Raw genomic sequence first — 20,464 nt, forward strand, 5'->3', positions numbered from 1 at the left:
GGAGAGAGAGAGGGAAAACGGAAGGATGGGGAGAGAAAGAGGGAAGACGGTGGATGGAAGAATGCAGAAAGAAATAGGGGAGACACTGGAAGGATGGTGAGAGAAAGCAGAGCTGCTGGATGGAAAAGGGGAATAGAGAAAGACTGGAGAATAAGAGGAAGGGGCATGGGGAGCACAAGGGTGAGGAAAAGATGAAAAGCCACAGGTAGATGAAGGAAATTAAAGAATGGATAGTAAGAATGAATTAAATCTGGACAGAGAGAGAGCCTGAAAAATATTGAAGAAAGCAAAGAAAAAGGAGACAAAAATGACAAATGGCACAGAAGAGTTAAGCGAAAACAAAGGAAAGGAGAATCACAGACTGGGACCAATATGGAAAGAAAAACAGTCACCAGACAACAAAGGTAGAAAAAAATCATTTTATTTTCATTTTAGTGTTTGTAATATGTCCAATTTGAGAATTTACATTGGCTGTCTTATTTTGCACTGGGTATACTACTACTACTACTACTACTTAGCAAATCACGTTATTTTTTTCTCCTATAGTACTGTAACTGTAATATTTTCAATGATGTCTGTTTATATGTGCCATGGCTGGTATAGGGGGTGTGGTTAATGTGGGTGTGGCTAACATAGGGGTGGAGCCATATGTGGTGACCCCGCCCATAATGAGTACCGGCACCTTTTTTTCTACAAAAAAAGCACTGCATATGTCCCAACTGTGGCCTGCCGTTTTGCTTTTAGTGCTGCTCATGGGACAATCTCAGGACATCAATAAACACTCTGATGGCTACAGGAAGTCATGGTATAAATCTTAGAAGGTAGACTCGGGAGTAGCAATGAAATACAATGTCTTGCAAAAGTCTTCCCTTCCTGTACAATTTTCACATTCTGCAGTCTAAAAAAATAAAATTCAAAACGCATTCAAGAAGTATTTTGGGATATTTCTGAAGATTTTGTAATGCATTTTTCATGTTGAAAAGTCTGAGGATCCTTAGCTATGGGGAGAGTGAGGGGGAAAGGCTGGGATAAGCCCAGAGGATCCTTAGCTGTGGAGGGAATGACGGATGAAGCCTGGAATCCCTGCTAATTGGGAGAATAGGGAGGGGAAAGTATGTCATGTTGGTGGGATATAAGAAGAAACTCAGATTCGCTTTACATATTTTAGTTGGTGTGATATTCTATTTTACAGTGAGGTAGCAGCAGTAGATGTGAATCCTCTGCACATGGATGGACACACAGATAGCTTTGATGAAAATGCTGTTTGTTATACAGATAGATCACGAACAGCTGCGGTTGCTCAGTGTGCTGCTGCGGCTAAGAAAGCAAATAGAATGTTAGGTATTATTAGGAAAGGAATTGAAAACAAAAATGAGGATGTTATAATGCCTTTGTATTGCTCCATGGTGTGACCGCACCTCGAATATTGTGTTCAATTCTGGTCGCTGCATCTCAAAAAAGATATAGTGGAATTAGAAATGTTACAGAGAAGGGTGACAAAAACGATAAAGGGGATGGGACGACTTCCCAATGAGGAAAGGCTAAAACAGCTAGGGCTCTTCAGCTTGGAGAAAAGGCGGCTGAGGAGGGATATGATAGAGGTCTATAAAATAATGAGTGGAGTGGAACGGGTAGACGTGAATCGTTTGTTTACTCTTTCCAAAAATACTAGGACTAGGGGGCATGTGATGAAGCTACAAAGTAGTAAATTTAAAACAAATTGGCGAAAATATTTCTTCACTCAATGTGTAATTAAACTCTGGAATTTGTTGCCAGAGAATGTGGTAAAAAAGCAATTAGCGGGATTTAAAAAGCGTTTGGATACCTTTCTGAAAAAGAAGTCCATAAGATTTAAAAGGACAAAACAGGGTTAACTTACGTTGTAACACACACATGTGCCACAACGTAAGTTAACCCTGTTTTGTCCTTTTAAATCATTTGAATTTGTACAGTGGTTGAACCCTGAGTTTACTGTTGAATCTTGATTGATACTAAAAGAAGTCCATAAGCCATTATTAAGATGGACTCGGGGAAAATCCACTGCTTATTTCTAGGATAAGCAGCATAAAATGTATTGTACTGTTTTGGGATCTTACCAGGTACTTGTAACCTGGATTGACCACTGTTGGAAACAGGATGCAGGGTTTGATGGACCTTTGGTCTGTCCCAGTATGGCAACACTTACGTTCATATGCTTCTTTATTTTTACAGTATAACTTTAAGGTACCGATAATTTGGCCTAAACAAGGGACCTTACTGGTCTCAAGAGCTCATGTACTGTCATGACAACCTTCAAATACTCCAGTTCTCCGGGTTTTACTGGGTGCACGTGGGTTAGATCCTTTGGACTGTCCCTCACCCAGCTCAATGTGCGCATGTGCTCGCTGATCTGACCAGTAAAGGCCCAGCCTTCTCCAGAGTGGGAAACCAGGTAGCACACGAGGAAGTGGAAACCTGGGAGTCAGTAGTGAGCCAACTTCAGCAGGTGTTCGGCTCGCTCCTGCAAATATTAGGGGGATAGATATTCAAGCTGGAGGTGATTATTCCCAGATTCAATGCCAGGGCTGTGTCTGGGCACCAGGATTGAGTATTGGCTACTCAGCACTTAACCGCATGAGCAATGCTGATTTTTATGCGGCCCAAAATGGCCACTTAATTTAGGCACTTAAATATCAGCACTTAGCCGGCATAAGTTTGTTTATTGAGGTACTTAATATACCGGCTTTCAGAATAAAATCAAAGCGGTGAAGAATCAAACTTATAAATGAGACGTGACTGACTCGTCTGCAAATGCGCAGTAGAGTCTGAACATTGTACATAAGTAATGCCACACTGGGAAAAGACCAAGGGTCCATCGAGCCCAGCATCCTGTCCACGACAGCGGCCAATCCAGGCCAAGGGCACCTGGCAAGCTTCCCAAACGTACAAACATTCTATACATGTTATTCCTGGAATTTTGGAGCAACAGTCTAGAGGCGGGGCGACTCCGTCCCGAACACCCGTCGAGTTCCACTCCCCCTCCCTCTGAAGTTTACACGTCGTTACGTCGTCCAGAGGCGGGGCGACTCCGCCCCGACCGCCCGTCGAGTTCCACTCCCCCTCCCTCAGAATTGTAACGTCATCAAAATTACATCGTCGGGGTTATGGCGGCAGGCGGCGGCAGTGAAAAGCATGCGAGCTGCTCGGCGTTTCAGGGGCCTTCCCTTCCCTCTCTCAGCTGCGGTCCCGCCCTCCCGGAAACAGGAAATGAGGGCGGGACCAGAGCAGAGAGAGAGAGAAAGGAAGGCTCCTGAAGCGCACAGCTCACATGCGTTTCACTGCTGTTGCCTGCTGCTGTAACCCAACGAGGTAACATGACGTTTACAATACAGAGGGAGGGGGGAGGGAGGGGGCCTTGGAGCTGGGAGGGAGGGGGCCTCGGAGGGAAGGGGGATGGTCCTGGAGCTCGGAGGGGATGGCCCTGGAACTCGGAGGGAGGGGTGGCCGGCCCTGCAGCTCAGAAGGAGCTTGGTGGGTGGAGCTAGAGTGGGGCCCCATCAAATTGGTCTGCACTAATACGTGCCCGTTTTACGGGCTTAACGGCTAGTTCTAAGAATAAATTATAAAGGAACTCGATAATCAAACAGGACAGAGAAAGACAGAAAGGGGCAGAGGGGGTAGGAAACTGGGGAGAAGGAAAAGGGCAACTGCTGGGTGCCAGCCGAGCCTGGACCAGATGGATAGTAAAGTTGGAGGGGGTCAGTTAAATGTTGAAAGGAATAAATGGGCTTCTTTTCTTTGTTCTTAATCAGAAAAGACTTTAATCAACCATTAAACTTAATTCTTGGTCTCCAGTGTAGCTGTAAGTTGACCAAACAAAAACATGGATGGAATTACCATCTATATGTGTAAACTATATTTTTCAATTTTACTTGTTTGTTTTGCGCTTGTTCTGCTGGTTAACCAATCTCAAAAACCGAGCAGTAACAACAAACCCCATACTCCCCACCCCGTCCCCCCCACATGGAAACCGGTGTTTATCCATCCAAGGCACTAATTGCCAGGCTTCGTAGCACTGCCAAATTTTAGAAAACATAACTAAGCACCCCCATCGCAAGGCAGTCAGTTTAGACAATTGAAAAAGAAAGTCCAGCTTGCAGAGAATTTGAGGCATGGGTGGCAAGGCTTGCTGTCGCCAAGCCTGGGCCAAAACTCGTTTTGTCGCTATGAAGAAATGAATTGCCAGTTTATGTTAGTCCACAGTGATCTCGGATGGTTTAAAGTGGAGTAAACAATGAATCGCGTTAGATGGGTGGGGCTTATATAAGTATTGCCACACTAGGACAGACCAGTTCATCAAGCCCGGCAAGATCCTGAAAAAGTTCAAGACATTTTATGCTGCTTATCCCAGAAATAGCAGTGGATTTTCCCTGTGTCAATTTAATAATGGTCTATGGACTTTTCCTTTAGGAAGCCGTCCAGACCTTTTTTTTAAAACCCTGCCAAGCTAACCACCTTTACCACATTCTCTGTCAACGAATTCGAGAAATAAAGCAGTCCAATAAGGTTGAACCCTAGAGCAAGTCCACCATATATGGTAAAAGATACCCCCATTCACTGCAAGCTCCCCAGCATGGAGCAGAGAGTTGAGGCTTGATCTGAACTAGATGCTCAGAGGTATAGTACCAGCGCAAAATTTTTTTTAAACTGTTCTCAAGTACGTTACAAGCTACTGAGCACTGAAACAAATACAAAAAAAAACCCTGTCCCAGTACTTTGAAGCATAAGCAGAATTAAGATGTAGTTCCCATCGAGCAGTATACTTCTGGAGTAGAGAACGAAACATCGAAAGAGCCCTATAGAGGTGAGATACACAGCTCTTCCCTCCCCCACCTCTGATAGCCTGTTCAAGGGGAGTTTCTCCTAGACTGAGATCACCCTGAGCCCAGTGATAGATGAAATCTCTAACCTTGCCAATAATGGAAAAGGTCCCGTGGCTGCAGGCCAAAATAAAAGGGCTTTAAGGAGACAGCGAAAGTGAGGATAAGACATTCCAGAGAATTCCACAGGAAGAGGGCGGAGCAAAAGAAGGCTGAGTGCCGGATGGATAACGAGAAGGGACTTGAAAGCTGAGTGAAGAGCGAGAGGAGGACAATATGGATAGACTAGCAAGGTGGGGAGGGGTGGGGGGAGAACCCGAATGAAGAGCCTTATAAGTAATAGTGGGACTTGATAACTGCTGACTCCCCCCCGGACCGCCCATAAAATAGCCGGCTTGCAGTTCAGCAGTCCGTGGTGATGTTCAGCAGCGCCAGTGCCTCCGGAGTATCAGTGGATAGCTCCGTACAAGGAGCTGGTTAAATCGCTTTGAATATCGATCCCTAGATGTTCAAACGATGAAAGGTTAGACTTAGTAATATACGGTATTACATCCCTCGGACCCCGAGATGAGGCCTGTCCTGTGTTACGCTGATTAAGTCCTAGCAGATAGCAGCAGCCTTTTTGTACAGAGGTACCCCGATAATAAAGCCGAGCGCTGTTTTTCTCGCAGTAACAATCCTCTCCTCTGACCCTTCTTTTGCCTTTAGCTTTCCTGAGTGTCTTTAACCTGGCAGTCGTCAGGGCAGTGGAGGCCGAAAATGGGATCCAAGTAGTGGACAAACACGGCAACGTCGTGGGAGTGTCGAAGAAGGCTGGAGATAAGGTGAGGCACTTTCTCAGCTATTCTCTCTTTTTTTTTTTTCTCTTTAAATTTTTCTTTATTTATGAAAATAACTCCACAACATTCAATGTGTGTGGGGGTGTGTGTGTGGGGGGGGGTTATAATTGCCATACTGGATAAACTAGGCGAGCTGTCTTGCTGTTCATCTATCATCAGCTACAAGAAGATCAGGAAATTACTGTTATTTCTTGTTATTTCTAAGAACCAGAAGGGAAATTTAGCAATACATTTTTGTTTTTATTTCAACCTTCAGGCTATCAAAGAAACCGCAATATCAAGAGCAGCCTTGATTGGGACATCAGGACTGGTTCCAGGTCTACTTACACATGTTTTACAGAGGTGAGGAACTCCTAATTAAAAAGAAAAAATGGCAGGTTATCCTGTGAGTTGGAGAATAGCGGCCAGTGGGACAGGTTGGTCTGCGAGCTGGAGAGTGGCAGCAGAAAGGGTGGGTTGGCCTGCAAACTGGTGACTGGTGGAAGGGTGGGCAGGCCTGTGAGCTGGTCTTGGCAGTTCTGACTGTATGTAGGTGATCGTTGCGGAAGCAAAAGAAAACACTGACTTCACTCCTGTTTGATTTATTTTGAAACAAACATCATTTGTTGTTGTTATTTCAGAATTATAGGGAAAAGGATGGAAAATAAGACCAAAAATATTATCATGTATCACTGTATCACTCCATGGTGTGACCTCACCTTGACTACTGCATTCAATTCTGGTTGCTCTGGTATTCTGGTATCTCAAAAAAGATATAGTGGAATTAGAAAAGGTTCAAAGAAACCAAAATGATAAAAGCAGTGGAACTCCTCCCGTATGAGGAAAGGCTAAAGGGGCTAGGGCCCATCAGCTTAGAAAAGAGACAGCTGGGGGGGGGGGGGGGGGGGATATGATTGAGGTCTACAAAATCCTGAATGTTGATTCCATTTTTCACTCTTTCAAAAAGTGCAAAGACCAGGGCACACTTGATGAAATGACTTAGAAATACTTTTAAAACAAATAGGAAGAGAGATTTTATTTAACTCAAAGAATAGTTAAGCTCTGGAACTTGTTACTGGAGGATGTAGTAACAGCAGTTAGCGTATCTGGGTTTCAAAAAGGTTTGGACAAGTTCCTGGAGGAAATGTCTATAGTCTGCTTTTGAGACAGACATGGGAAAGCCACTGATTGCCCTGGGATTGGTATCATGGAATGTTGCCATGATTTGGGATTCTGTCAGGTACTTGTGACCTGGAATGGCCACTGTTGGCTACTCGTCATTTCTTAATAAGCTACTACTACTATTACTAATCATTTCTATAGCATTACTGGATGAACACAGCTCTGTTAAGTTGTTTGAAATGTATAGGCTAACAGTGCTTCATATGGACACGGTACAATGACTTGAAGACATAGAAATATTGTGTTCAATTCTGGTCGCCGCATCTCAAGAAAGATATAGTAGAATTGGAAAAGGTGCAGCAAAGGGCGACTAAAATGATAGCGGGGATGGGACGACTTCCCTATTAAGAAAGACTAAGGAGGCTAGGGCTATTCAGCTTGGAGAAGAGACGGCTGAGGGGAGACATGATAGAGGTATATAAAATAATGAGTGGAGTGGAACAGGTGGATGTGAAGCGTCTGTTCACGCTTTCCAAAAATACTAGGACTAGGGGGCATGCGATTAAACTACAGTGTAGTAAATTTAAAACAAATCGGAGAAAATGTTTCTTCACCCAACGCATAATTAAACTCTGGAATTCATTGCCGGAGAACGTGGTGGAGGCGGTTAGCTTGGCAGAGTTTAAAAGGGGGTTAGACGGTTTCCTAAAGGACAAGTCCATAAACCGTTACTAAATGGACTTGGGAAAAATCCACAGTTCCAGGAATAACATGTATAGAATGTTTGTACGTTTGGGAAGCTTGCCAGGTGCCCTTGGCCTGGATTGGCCGCTGTCGTGGACGGGATGCTGGGCTCGATGGACCCTTGGTCTTTTCCCAGTGTGGCATTACTTATGTAAATGCTTTATGGATTGGGATGGTGAACGAAGGGGGGGGGGGGGGTGTAAATGTGGCACACGGATTGAGGGCAATAAGGTGTGGTTGGGTGGCCAGGGGAAAGATGGCGAAGAGAGGTTGAGGGGGGTTGTGGTTAGTTTAAACAGTTTGGAATTAGAAAGTGGGTTATATATAAAATGGATTATTTACTATGTATTAAGAGATGTTCTGATGCAGATTCTTTTAATCTTGAAGGTAAATAAAAACCAATTTAAAACCATTAAGTCCAGCCAACCACATTGTCCGAGCCTCCCACTACAGAATGACATGGGGACAGAGCCCGTGAGGACGGGAAGAAACTGTGTCCCCGTGTCACTTTCTCTACTTTCAAGCCTGGACTGTTATTTATGTTTGATTGATGCTGACAAAAAAATATATATATATATTTTTAAAACAATCGAACATGTTGGCCACAGCTAGCAAAATTTGCATGGGGGATCCTGCACATCCTGCTACCAGCACATCTTCTAAGAAGACATCTTGTATTGCAGGAAGGACTGTGGAAGACGGGAGAGCTAGACTGAGTCCTGAGGTTAACGACTAATTATTCATCCACAAATTTAAAAAATCATAACAGTGCTTCATAGGCATATTTCTCCCCTCTAGGGCATACAGAACGGGTTGTATTTTGTATCCCTGGACAATTTAACAGGGTGGATTAGAATTCCTTGGGGTAACAGAAGTCAGCTAGTGTTAGGGTTGGAAGAGTAGAGGGTGGTGGTGGTGGGAGGGTTTATTATAGTTGCTCGTTGTTGTTGTTGTTCTGTATTTGTAATTTATACACAACAGTTGCACAGCATATTGGTCCTTTTTATACTTTAATAAAAAGATTTACATATAAAATCATAAGTGTTCAAGGCTTCTGCAGGTGAGAACAGAGCCCACGGGGACAGAACCTCTGGGGTTGGGTCGGGGCGGGGAAGGAGACAGGACCTGTGGGGACGGGGATGGAGATGGGGCCTGCGGGGACGGAGACAAATTTTGTCCCTGTGTCATTCTCTACCTACTACTACTACTACTTGACATTTCTAAAGCGCTACTAGGGTTACGCAGCGCTGTACAATTTAACATAGAAGAACAGTCCCTGCTCAAAGAGCTTACAATCTAATGGACAAAATGTGTGGTCAATCAAAATTGGGGCAGTTTAAATTTCCTGAATAGAGGTAAAATGGTTAAGTGCCGAAGGCGACATTGAAGAGGTGGGCTTTGAGCAAGGATTTGAAGATGGGCAGGGAGGGGGCTTGGCGTATGGGCTCAGGAAGTTTATTCCAAGCATAGGGAGAGGCGAGGCAGAAAGGGCGGAGCCTGGAGTTGGCGGTGGTGGAGAAGGGTACTGAGAGGAGGGATTTGTCCTGTGAGCGGAGGTTTCGGGTAGGAGCGTAAGGGGAGATAAGGGTAGAGAGGTAATGAGGGGCTGCAGATTGAGTGCATTTGTAGGTAAGAAGGAGAAGCTTGAACTGTATGCGGTACCTGATCGGAAGCCAGCGAAGTGACTTGGGGAGAGGGGTGATATGAGCATATCGGTTCAGGCGGAAGATAAGGCGTGCGGCAGAGTTCTGAACGGATTGAAGGGGGGATAGATGGCTAAGTGGGAGGCCAGCGAGGAGTAGGTTGCAGTAGTCAAGACGAGAGGTAATGAGAGAGTGGACGAGAGTTCTGGTGGTGTGCTCAGAGAGGAAAGGGTGAATTTTGCTGATGTTATAGAGAAAGAGGGAGGAGTCGAAGATGACTCCGAGGTTGTGTGCAGATGAGACGGGGAGGATGAGGGTGCCATCGACTGAGATAGAGAGTGAAGGGAGAGGAGAAGTGGGTTTGGGTGGGAAGACAATAAGCTTGGTCTTGGCCATATTCAGTTTCAAGTGGCGGTTGGACATCCAGGCAGCAATGTCGGATAAGCAGGCCGATACCTTGGCCTGGTTTTCCGCAGTGATGTCTGGTGTGGAGAGATAAAGCTGGGTGTCGTCGTCATAAAGATGATATTGGAAACCATGAGATAAGATCAGCGAGCCCAGGGAAGAGGTGTAGATTGAAAAAAGAAGGGATCCAAGGACCGATCCCTGAGGAACTCCAACAGAGAGTGGGATGGGGGTGGAGGAGGATCCATGAGAGTGAACTCTGAAGGTGCGGTGGGAGAGATAAGAGGAGAACCAGGAGAGGACAGAGCCCTGGAACCCAAATGAGGATAGTGCGGCAAGAAGTAGATTATGATTGACAGTGATGATCCTGCGTTAAGTGTCTCACATACGTGAAAAGTGCAAATCAGTTGTGTTGCAAGCAGTGCTTAATTTGTAGACAAAAAAGGAAGTGGAACTGTGGAGTCAAGGGAGGGGGAAGGTGGATGGATATACTGCCTTTCTGAGGTTTTTGCAACTACATTCAAAGCAGTTTACATATATTCAGGTACTTATTTTGTACCAGGGGCAATGGAGGGTTAAGTGACTTGCCCAGAGTCACAAGGAGCTGCAGTGGGAATTGAGCCCATTTCCCCAGGATCAATGTCTGCTGCACTAACCACTAGGCTACTCAGAAATAACAGAAGAGGGTCTGGATTAGGCTGTGCTCCACCCTCCGCCTTTCTCCTTTTCTCTGCAGGCTGCATAACACCTGCTGCTCTGGAGTCTGAAAAGAAGAGGTGGAACCAATTTCCAGTTTCTTTCTCCAGAAATTAAGCCCTGTTTGCAAGCGAGAAAAGGTCGAGAACTGCTGGAAGTTTTACAAATTTGTGTGCTCAGTTTTCTCTGTTTTACTCTGTAACTTCATCACAGCCGCCTGGCAGTGTCTTTTTCCATTTGTCTGCGTTTTCTCTCTCCAAAAGAATAATGAACTTCTTCATTGTATCAGGAAGTAAAGTGGGCCTCAGATTCCTGGTCTCTGTTTCAATAGCAATAAAAAGCAGGCAAGGGGTCTCTGACAGTGTGGATTAAAGGGCTCTTCCTTGAGCGAACAGGAAGCCATTTCAGACTTGTGGTGGGTACAGAGATAATAAATTGAGGTGGTAAAGTGGTTTAGAGGGACAGTTCTAGACTTCACTTTAGCATAAAATGGATGACGTCCTACAGAGTCCACAGTTCTGATGCAGGGCAGTTCACAGACTTGTGATGAGAGTGTTTCTGCTAATATACTGTGGATATTTACAGCAGTGGCGTAGCTACGTGGGGCCACGGGGGCCTGGGCCTACGTAGATTTGGCCCTGGACCCCCCTGCCGATGACCCTCTCGACCCTCCCCCGCCGCTGTGGGCTACCTTTGCTGGCGGGGTCCTCCTCTTCCCGCGAAGGCTTCGTTCTGTTTCTGACATCCCTGCACGTCAGAAACAGAATGAAGCCTTCGCGGGAAGAAGAGGACCTCGGCTGGCGGGGATTGGGGTCCCCCACCAGCAAAGGTAGCCCAAGGCGGCAGCAGGGGAGGGTTGGCGGTGGGAGGGGGGGTCGAGAGGGTCGTTGGCAGGGGTCGTTAAAGTTGGTGGTGGTGGTGGTGGCAGCGGGGGGGGGGGGTTGTGGCACCAGGGGGGGCTAAAATGTGCCCCCTCACCTCGAGCTATGGACCCCCCTCCTGCCAAAGTCTGGCTATGCCCCTGATTTAGAGTTTCCTTTAAGTTAGTTCATGGCAGAGATTTCCAACCCAGTCCTCGGTCACACCCAGCCAGTAAGGGTTTTCAGGATATCCCCACTGAATTCAATGCCTGAAAACCCCAACTGGCTGGAATTTGTTGCCAGAGAATGTGGTAAAAACAGATAGCTTAGCGGGGTTTAGGAAAAATCCATAGACCATTATTAAAGTGGACTTGGGGAAAATCCGCTGCTTGTTTCTGGGATGGGCAGCCTAGAATGTATTGTGCTTTTTTGGGATCTTGCCGGGTACTTGTGACCTGGATTGGCCACTGTTGGAAACAGGATGCTGGGCTTGATGGACCTTCGGTCTGTCCGAGTATGGAAATACTTATGTACTTGGGATTCTGAATGGAATCTTGGTACTCTTTGGGGTTCTACATGGAATGTTGCTACACTTTGAAATTCTGCATGGAATCTTGTTATTCTTTAGAATTCTAGAATCTTGCTACTCTTTCGGGTTCTACATGGAATGTTGCTGCTCTTTGGGTTTCTGCCAGGTACTTGTGACCTGGATTGGCCACTGTTGGAAATGGGGTACTGGGCTTGATGGACCTTCAGTCTGTCCGAGTATGGAAATACTTATGTACTTCGGATTCCAAATGGAACCTTGCTATTCTTTGGGGTTCTACATGGAATGTTGCTACTCTTTGGGTTTCTGCCAGGTACTTATGACCTGGATTGGCCACTGTTGGAAATGGGGTACTGGGCTTGATGGACCTTCGGTCTATCCCAGTATGGCAATGCTTAGGTGTGATACAGGATTTGGCGATCTTAGTCCAGCAGTTGCTGCAGCCTTTCTGTTCCAAGGCACATCACACACTGAGCCCATCAACCTTTTTCTTTTCTGCAGAATGCAGTTTATACAGAGGAATGCTTTCATTGTGGCACCTGTCCGACACATCACTGTTGCCGTCACCTTTGGAGTAATGATTCCAGTGTCATTCAGTCTCTTCCCACGGATTGGGACGGTGAGTAGCAGACGAGGCTTGGGCTGTCTGAAATCTACTTAACACCAGCTTCACTAGAAAGCAGTGTTGGGTTACCCAGTCGAAGTCCCCATCTTCTGAATCAGGGTTTAGTCTGTGATTGACAGAGGGGGGGTAGGAGTAGGCCTCAGGTCTTTTCTGTCTTAGCGAGGGTTTCTGGATCTATTAACAAAGAGTGGGCAAAATGGGCCTTGAGGGCCACAACCCAGTTGGGTTTTCAAGATTTACACAAGGAATATGCATGAGATTGATTTGTATATTGTGCTTCCACTTTGTGTAAATAGATCTCGTGCCGATTCCTTGTGAAATATTGAAAAGCTGATTGGGTTGTGGCCCTCAAGGATCATGGTTGCCCACCCCTGGTCTTTAATCTTGTCATTTTCCTAAATCACACATAGACCATGTAACAGAAATGCCCATCTGTGCTCTTCATTGCTGGCATCCTCCATCTGGTGGTCTTGCTAAGTGTTTGACACAGTGGGGGGAGTCAGTGTATTGGAAGGGGCTCTGCACCTTGGAGGTACACATCCTTCATACATTAGCTGTAAAAGCACAGGCCATGTCTTGACCACAGTGGCGTGGCCGTGTGCGGCCATGTGGGCCTGGACCCCCTTGCTGACTACCCTCTCGACCCCCCCCCCTCCCGCCGCCAAACCGCCGTCTCCTACCTTTACTGGCGGGCAGTGGCGTAGCCAGAAGTCAATTTTTGGGTGGGCCAACAGGTTGGAAGGGTGGGCACTAGACAGTGGTGTGCTGGTAAATGTTTAACAACAGGCTCTCTCCCCGGTCCACCTCTGCGCCCCCCCCCTCCCGTCCACCCCCGTCCACCTCCCTTCAGAATTGCAGAGCTGGCTATAGCCGGGGAGAGAGCCTGGGGGAGGGGAGGCAATGCATTACTCTCTCCAGGAAAAAAAACCATTAAATGATCCCAGGTTCCAATCTAATTCACGTTTAATGTGGGATAAAATGCCATAAATAAGTAAATAAATATAAACTTTTAATGTTGAGCACCTGATTCTCAAAGTGGACATATTCCAAACACTATAATGAAAATAAAATGATTTTTTTCTACCTTTGTTGTCTGGTGACTTTGTTTTTCTGATCATGCTGGCCCAGTATCCAATTCTGCTGCTATCTGTCCTCTTAACTCCGTTTCCAGGGCTTCCTTTCCATTTATTTCTTTACTTTCCTCCTTTCTTCTTCATTTCTTGCTCTATATCCATAAGTAAAAGCTGGGTCCTCCGCAGACTTGACTGTCCAGTGGATCCAGCTTCTGCCTATTTTCTTCATCCATGTGCAGATTTTCTCCTCTCTTCCTTTTCCCTCATCTTATCTCCTTCCTCACTCTTCCATCCCCTCCATCCATGTCCAGCATTTCTTCTCTCTCCCTTCCCTCTCCTCCATCCATGTCCAATAACCCTCCTCTCTCCCGCCCTTCCCTCCATCCATGTCCAGCAACCCTCCTCTCCCCTGCCCTCCCCTCCATCCACCCATGTCCAGCAACCTTCCTCTCTCCTCTTCCCCCCGCTCCATCCACCCATGTCCAGCAACTCTCCTCTCCCCTCCATCCATACCAGCAATTCTCTTCTCTCCCATCCCCTCCATCCATCCATACCCAGCAATTCTCTTCTCTCCCCTGCCCCCCTCCATTCATCCATACCCAGCAATTCTCCTCTCTCCCCTGCCCTTCCCTCCATTCATCCATTCCCAGCAATTCTCTCTCCCCTACCCTTCCCTCCATGTCCAGCAATTTCTCCTCTCTCCCTGGGCCCTGTCCTCCCATCCATCTCCTGCTCCTTCCCTCTGCTGTGCCCCATTTCTCCCAGTCCTATCCACCCTCTACTTATCACCCCTCCCAGTCTACTACTACTACTACTTAGCATTTCTATAGCCAGTCTCATCCTTCCCTCTGCTCACCACCCCTCCTAATCCCATTCATCTCCTGCTCCTTCCCTCACTCTGCTCACCATCCCTCCCTCTGCTGTGCCCCACTTCTCCCAGATCAAGTTACGCCCCGCCCGCCCATGAGGTCCAGGATCGCCGAGTCCGTGAACTTCTACTCCTCCCTCCATCCGGCGCTTCTACCTGGGATCCCGGGCCGGCAGCATTAGCTAAGTATCCATGCTGCCTTCGCACTGCCCCGGAAGCCCTCTCTTTAAGAGAAGGCTTCCGGGGCAGTGTGAAGGCGCCCGCCCGCGAGGTCCAGAATCGCGCGATTCCGACTCTACCCCTCTCTTCCTCCCTCGGCGCTGCAGTAATGTACCTGCTGGGATCCCGGCAGCATTAGCGTTGTAGCGTACGCTAATGCTGCCGGGATCCCAGGTACATCACTGCAGCGCCGAGGGAGGGAGGGAGGAAGAGAGGGGTGGAGTCGGAATCGCGATCGGCGGTGGCAAACTGTTTGGGGTCCGGAGCTGATGGACTCTGCTTCTGGGTGGGGCGGGCCTGAGGCAAAACTGGGTGGGCCTGGGCCCACCCAGGCCCACCCGTAGCTACGCCCCTGCTGGTGGGGGACCCTAACCCCCGCCAGCCGAGGCCCTCTTCTTTTTTGCAAAGGCTTCATTCTGACTGTTTCTGACGTCCTGCACATTGTACATGCAGAACGTCAGACTCACCGTTCTGTTTCTGAGTCTGACATTGTACGTGCAGGATGTCAGAAACAGAACGAAGCCTTTGCGCGGGAAGAAGAGGACAACCCCCGCCAGCAAAGGTAGGTGACGGCGGGTTGGGGGGGGGGTAAAATGTGCCCCCTCACTTCGGACTCTGGACCCCCCCCTCCCGCCGAAGTCTGGCTACGCCCCTGCCTGACCAGTGTAGAAATGTACTGTAATTTATGCCCTGTAAGGTCCAAGAAGACCAGGTCTAAGGTTCTGAAGTAGTGAATAAAATAGATGGCTTGTAAGTTCCCCTGGTGTGTTTGGCCAGCTGCAGGCAATCTTGTGCTGGATAGATAAGTACTACTACTACCTGACATTTCTAAAGCGCTACTAGGGTTACGCAGCGCTGTACAATTTAACATAGATGGATAGTCCCTGCTCAAGGAGCTTACAATCTAAAGGACAAATGTACAGTCAGTCAAATTGGGGCAGTCTAGATTTCCTGAAAGGTATAAAGGTTAGGTGCCGAAAGCAACATTGAAGAGGTGGGCTTTGAGCAAAGATTTGAAGATGGGTAGGGAGGGGGCTTGGCGTAAGGGCTCAGGAAGTTTATTCCAAGCATAGGGTGAGGCGAGGCAGAATGAGCGGAGCCTGGAGTTGGCTGTGGTGGAGAAGGGTACTGAGAGGAGGGATTTGTCCTGTGAGCAGAGGTTACGGACGGGATCGTAAGGGGAAATGAGGGTAGAGAGGTAATGAGGGGCTAATAAGTGGTTAATAGCAAACAATACAAAGGGACGGTCTGACGAAATCTCTAGGGTATTGTGTGTAAGGAGACAGAGCAATCTAGGTGGTTAGGACCGAATGAGCCGAGTATGTGAAATGACACGTACACATGTTTATGCAAGGGGGGGAAGCAGAGGTGGAGCAGGTGAGTGGAAAAGCAAGGTTCATGCAGTGATCATGCTGTGAAGCCAACCAATGACAATGGAGGAAAACTATACACAAGAGTCTGGTAGGCTGGTTGGTGGAAGTTATGTTAACTGGGACATGATACCACAAGGTCATGTGATATAATATAGTAACAGAGTTTATCACTGCAACAACAGGAATCTTGCTAGCACCGCGTAGCACTTTTGCTCCAGGCTGGTAAATTCCTCCACAGGAACAATAGAAAGGAAAAAGACTATTTGTATGTATTACTTATGAATTGTAATTGACCAAAGCAGCAATTAGATGTCTATTTTCCTATTTGTAATAAATAAGCTGCTAGGATAAATTTATGATTGGCTAATGGTGTATCTCTTCCTGTGCTCTTTAATCCAAATTATTTTATCCAGGGAATAAATGTCTGAGAGTTTAGCCTTGCATCTTGCAGCCTGTCTGATAAGGGGGCCATAGGTATAAGGTTAAACACAGCCAAGGAGTTTTTCTGCAAGCAAGGATAACTTCTCTAAGGCTGAAGTGTAGTCCCCTCCCAAGGGGCAGGGGTCGTGAGGGTTGTAGGGTTGTTTTGTTTTCATTTTAAATGTTGCACTGTGCCCTTCATAGGCAGATCAGCCTTGGACTGTACTGGCTGATTTCTCCTGTATGTTTCAGATCCTGCGCACTGACCTTGAAGAAGAAATCCAGTCATGTACCGAGGAAACTGAGCTCTTTTACAATAGGGGTCTGTAACCTCTGGCCTTGGGGACCATGCTGTCTTACAGTAAAAGCCTGGAAGTTCGGAACCAGGGGCCTGCGGTCTCTTTTACAGCCCAGGAGAGCCCATGTTCTCCTGTCATACAGTCAGAAACTCTTACCTTGCAGCTGGGCTCTTTACAGCGAGAGGAGGAGGGAATGGGTGAGAGGAGCAGCAGTAGAGTATTAAGATATCAGCTTGTATGTTTCTTTTCTTCAGTTAACCCTTCCTGTTTCCTTAGCGTCCCTCCGGACCGGACCAGGATTGGACTGTTGGGTTGTGCCCGCCTACCAGCAGGTGCAGACTGAGAAAAACTCTGACTCTAGAGAGCCAATAGGAGCCCTGGCCATGTGACCTTAGCCTCAGTATTTTCTCAGTCTCTCAGCAGGTAGGAAGTGAGCCCATTAGTCTCTCTCTCTCTCTCTCTCTCTCTCTCTGTCTCTATAAGATATTACAGATATATTTATAATACTTCTTCTGTGCCTGGAATCGTAATTAGAGGCTTGACAGGGTTTCTTTTCTTTCTTTGACAGCCTCTGGGGTGTTAAACTCGGGTGTCTCGAGTCCACCCCCCTTCCTCCCCATCTCCCTGGCTTAGCAGGGAAGGGCCGTCCCTTTCTCTGGAAAGGTGTACCGTCTTAGGGAGAGGCAGCCACTTTTAATAGTCAGCTGTTTTTAAAGAATTAAATCAAGTAAAAGAAAATTAAAAGAATGTATTCAATTGAACGGAATTTAAAGGAAGTAGTTTTTGCTTTCCCCAGGCTTATAACGAGCATTCCTGTTTCCCATATGGAACCTTTTTTTGGAAGGAAGGATATGCACCCTCTCATCACCAGGTCCCTCCCTCAGTATTCTGCGTTGCTCCCTGTGCTTTATTCAGGCAAAGCCACATACTGCTGGTGTCAGAATGGATTAGCTCCCCAAAGCTCAAGAAACAGTCTGGAAAAGGCCTTTGTTAACAGAGCTGAAAGACCCCCCCACCCCCAAAGCAGGTCTAGGTTAAAGAGAGGCATTATGAGTAATATGTGCAGATGTGTAACTATTCAATCATAAATCATATTTTTGTCAAATTCATGCATTGTAATTTAAGCTAAGCACGTATATTTAGATTGTTTTCTGCCTAAATTTGAAAATAGGTAAGATATAAGCATTTTATAAATTAATAAATTAACATAAAACATGCTAGCTCATTTCTTCTCTCACTCTTGCCCCAATGCTCAGAAGCAAATGCAGGCGCTGGAGGCCTAGTGCTGGATTACCACCCGTGAAATGCTCAGAGCCAACGTGTGTAAGCAAATGCATACAAAAGAGGGCCTCCTGAATTCCTCCCGAGCAGACAGCGTGCCAACAAGGCCGCTCCTCCCATAGCAAACCCTATGCCATTTTGCTGCTGGCCTTAAGGTTGTGCTGAGCAGGGGAGAAATAGGGAGACCAGTGCTGCTGGCTGTCACTAACCCTAGTGGTCCAGTGGACCCCAGACCCCCCCAAACACAGAAGGGCGTGGTGGTTTGTGTGTTGCGTCTGTGAGTGCTTTCTAGGAACTATGGGACCACTGGGAGCGTGGCCCCAGTAACCTAGAAATTACTGGGGATAACTTGAGAGCGGGAGACTTGCCCAGAGGCGGTTGGGACCCAGTCGGTGGGAGGAGGGTTCTAGAGTAGAACACAAGCGGCAGGTGCAGGCTGACCTGAGCTGTGCAGGGGATAGACCCTCTAAGTGGCCACAGGGTTAGCTCCAGGTGAGAGGCTAGGTGTGTCGTCGTAGGCCTTTGTCTTTATTTTTTGTGGCAGCAGTGGGATTGTCAGGCTCAGTGTATGGAGTGAGGATCATCATCCACCGAATGGTTGAATTTTTTTTAAATCTGTAACCTCCAGACACAGAGCACAGTGAATGAGTGCAGCAATAACAGGGTACTTCCCCATTCAGTTTTTTTTTTTGTTGTGGTAGGAGATTAGCAGTGTGCTGATGGCAACTGAAGAGTGGCCGTCGGACACCGGATATGCCTGTCCTAACACCAGAGTGGTTGGATGACCTCAGCAAGGAGGAGCTGCAGGACTCTACCTCTCCACACCTGAAATCTCAGCCGAAATCCAGGCCAAAGTATCAGCCTGCCTGTCTGACATTGCTGCCTGGATGTCTCAGCGCTGTGTGAAACTAAACATGACCAAGACTGAGCTTCTTATCTTTTCCCCTAAACCAACCTCTCCTCCTCCCCCATTCTCTATTTCTGTGGATAACACTGTCATCCTTCCTGTCTCATCAGCTCGTAACCTTGGGGTCATCTTCGACTCCTTCCTCTCTGCACATATTCAACAGACTGATAAAACCTGTCGTTTCTTTCTCTATAATATCAGCAAAATTCGCCCTTTCCTTTCTGAGCACACTACCAGAACCCTCATCCACACTCCTATCACCTCTCGCTTAGACTATTGCAACTTGCTTCTCACAGGTCTCCCACTTAGCCATCTCTCTCCTCTTCAATCTGTTCAAAATTCTGCTGCACGACTAATATTCCACCAGTGTCGCTATGCTCATATTAGCCCTCTCCTCAAGTCACTTCACTGGCTTCCTATCTGTTTCCGCATACAGTTCAAACTCCTCTTATTGACCTATAAGTGCATTCACTCTGCAGCTCCTCAGTACCTCTTCATTCTCATCTCTCCCTACATTCCTCCCCGGGAACTCCATTCACTGGGTAAATCTCTCTTATCTGCACCCTTCTCCTCCACCGCTAACTCCAGACTCCGTTCCTTTTATCTTACTGCACCATATGCCTGGAATAGACTTTCTGAGCCAGTACGTCAAGCTCCATCTCTGGCTGTCTTCAAATCTAAGCTAAAAGCCGTCAAAGCATTAGTTACTGGTCCAGTGCTGATTGCACCAGATTACCATCAAATATTTGTAGTACAGACGGATGCCTCAATATATGGCATTGGGACGGTAACTCAGTCGAGTGAATAACAGAGGCGAGAAGCACCCGATTGTGTACCTGAGTTACAAGCTCCTAAACGGAGAGGTAGCATGTCTGATCTTAGTGTGGGCTCTTAAGAAACTGCAATCATATATGTGTGGGCGAGACTTTACTATCATCACAATCCTTAGGTCTGGCTTAAGAGGCTCGGGAGAGAATGGGAAGTTACTCCAGTGGAGCCTGTCACTGCAGATATACAGCTTCACCTTACAGCACAGGAAGGGCAGTGAACATGGAAATGCTGATGGACTGTCCAGGAAGAAACAGCTAGAACCTCCCTGACACTGGATTGTCAAGACCTGACCAGCGAGCTGAAGAGGCCACAGTTTGGGGTCTCTCTTAGAGGTGTGGCGAAACAGGGAATTTTCCTGCTTGTAAATTATATGGCTACTAGTAAAAAAGGTCCGTTTCTGACACAAATGAAACGGGCACTAGCAAGGTTTCCTCGGAGTGTGTATGTTTGAGAGAGTGTGTGTGTGTGACAGAGAGTGTGTGTTTGAGTGTGTGCGTGCCATGGGTCCCCCCTCCCAGTTCCAGGGTCGTCCATCCCCTCCCACCCAGTTCCAGGGTCATCCCTTCCCTCCATCCCTCTCTCTGAGTTCCAGGGTCGTCCTCCCCCCCCCTCCCTCCGAGTTTCAGGGTCCCCCTCCCTCCCAGTTCCAGGGTCATCCCTTCCCTCCATCCCTCTCTCTGAGTTCCAGGGTCGTCCTCCCCCCCCCCCTCCCTCCGAGTTTCAGGGTCCCCCTCCCTCTCTCTGTTTCAGGGTCCCCCTCCCTCCCAGTTCCAGGGTCGTCGTCCCTCCCTCCGAATTTTAGAAGTCATCTTCACCAAGTCGGGGGTTATGGTGGCCATCAGCAGTGGTAAAAGGTATGCAGGCTCGGCCCTTC

At 47.3% G+C, this 20,464-nt stretch overlaps 1 protein-coding gene across 1 annotated transcript in view; it reads left to right on the forward strand.

Moving 5' to 3' along the window:
• The window catches only part of SFXN4 (sideroflexin 4), a 73,617-nt gene extending 56,723 nt beyond the window's left edge, over positions 1–16,894 (forward strand). Inside the window, exons 11-14 of the mRNA XM_030202624.1 lie at positions 5,568–5,683; positions 5,955–6,040; positions 12,196–12,313; positions 16,525–16,894. Coding sequence (XP_030058484.1) covers positions 5,568–5,683; positions 5,955–6,040; positions 12,196–12,313; positions 16,525–16,602 — 398 coding nt within the window. The 3' untranslated portion in view covers positions 16,603–16,894. The remainder of the gene's footprint in view (positions 1–5,567; positions 5,684–5,954; positions 6,041–12,195; positions 12,314–16,524) is intronic.
• Positions 16,895–20,464: the final 3,570 nt, after the last annotated feature.

Source organism: Microcaecilia unicolor, chromosome 5, assembly GCF_901765095.1.
Source record: "Microcaecilia unicolor chromosome 5, aMicUni1.1, whole genome shotgun sequence".
NCBI classification, from domain to species: domain Eukaryota; kingdom Metazoa; phylum Chordata; class Amphibia; order Gymnophiona; family Siphonopidae; genus Microcaecilia; species Microcaecilia unicolor.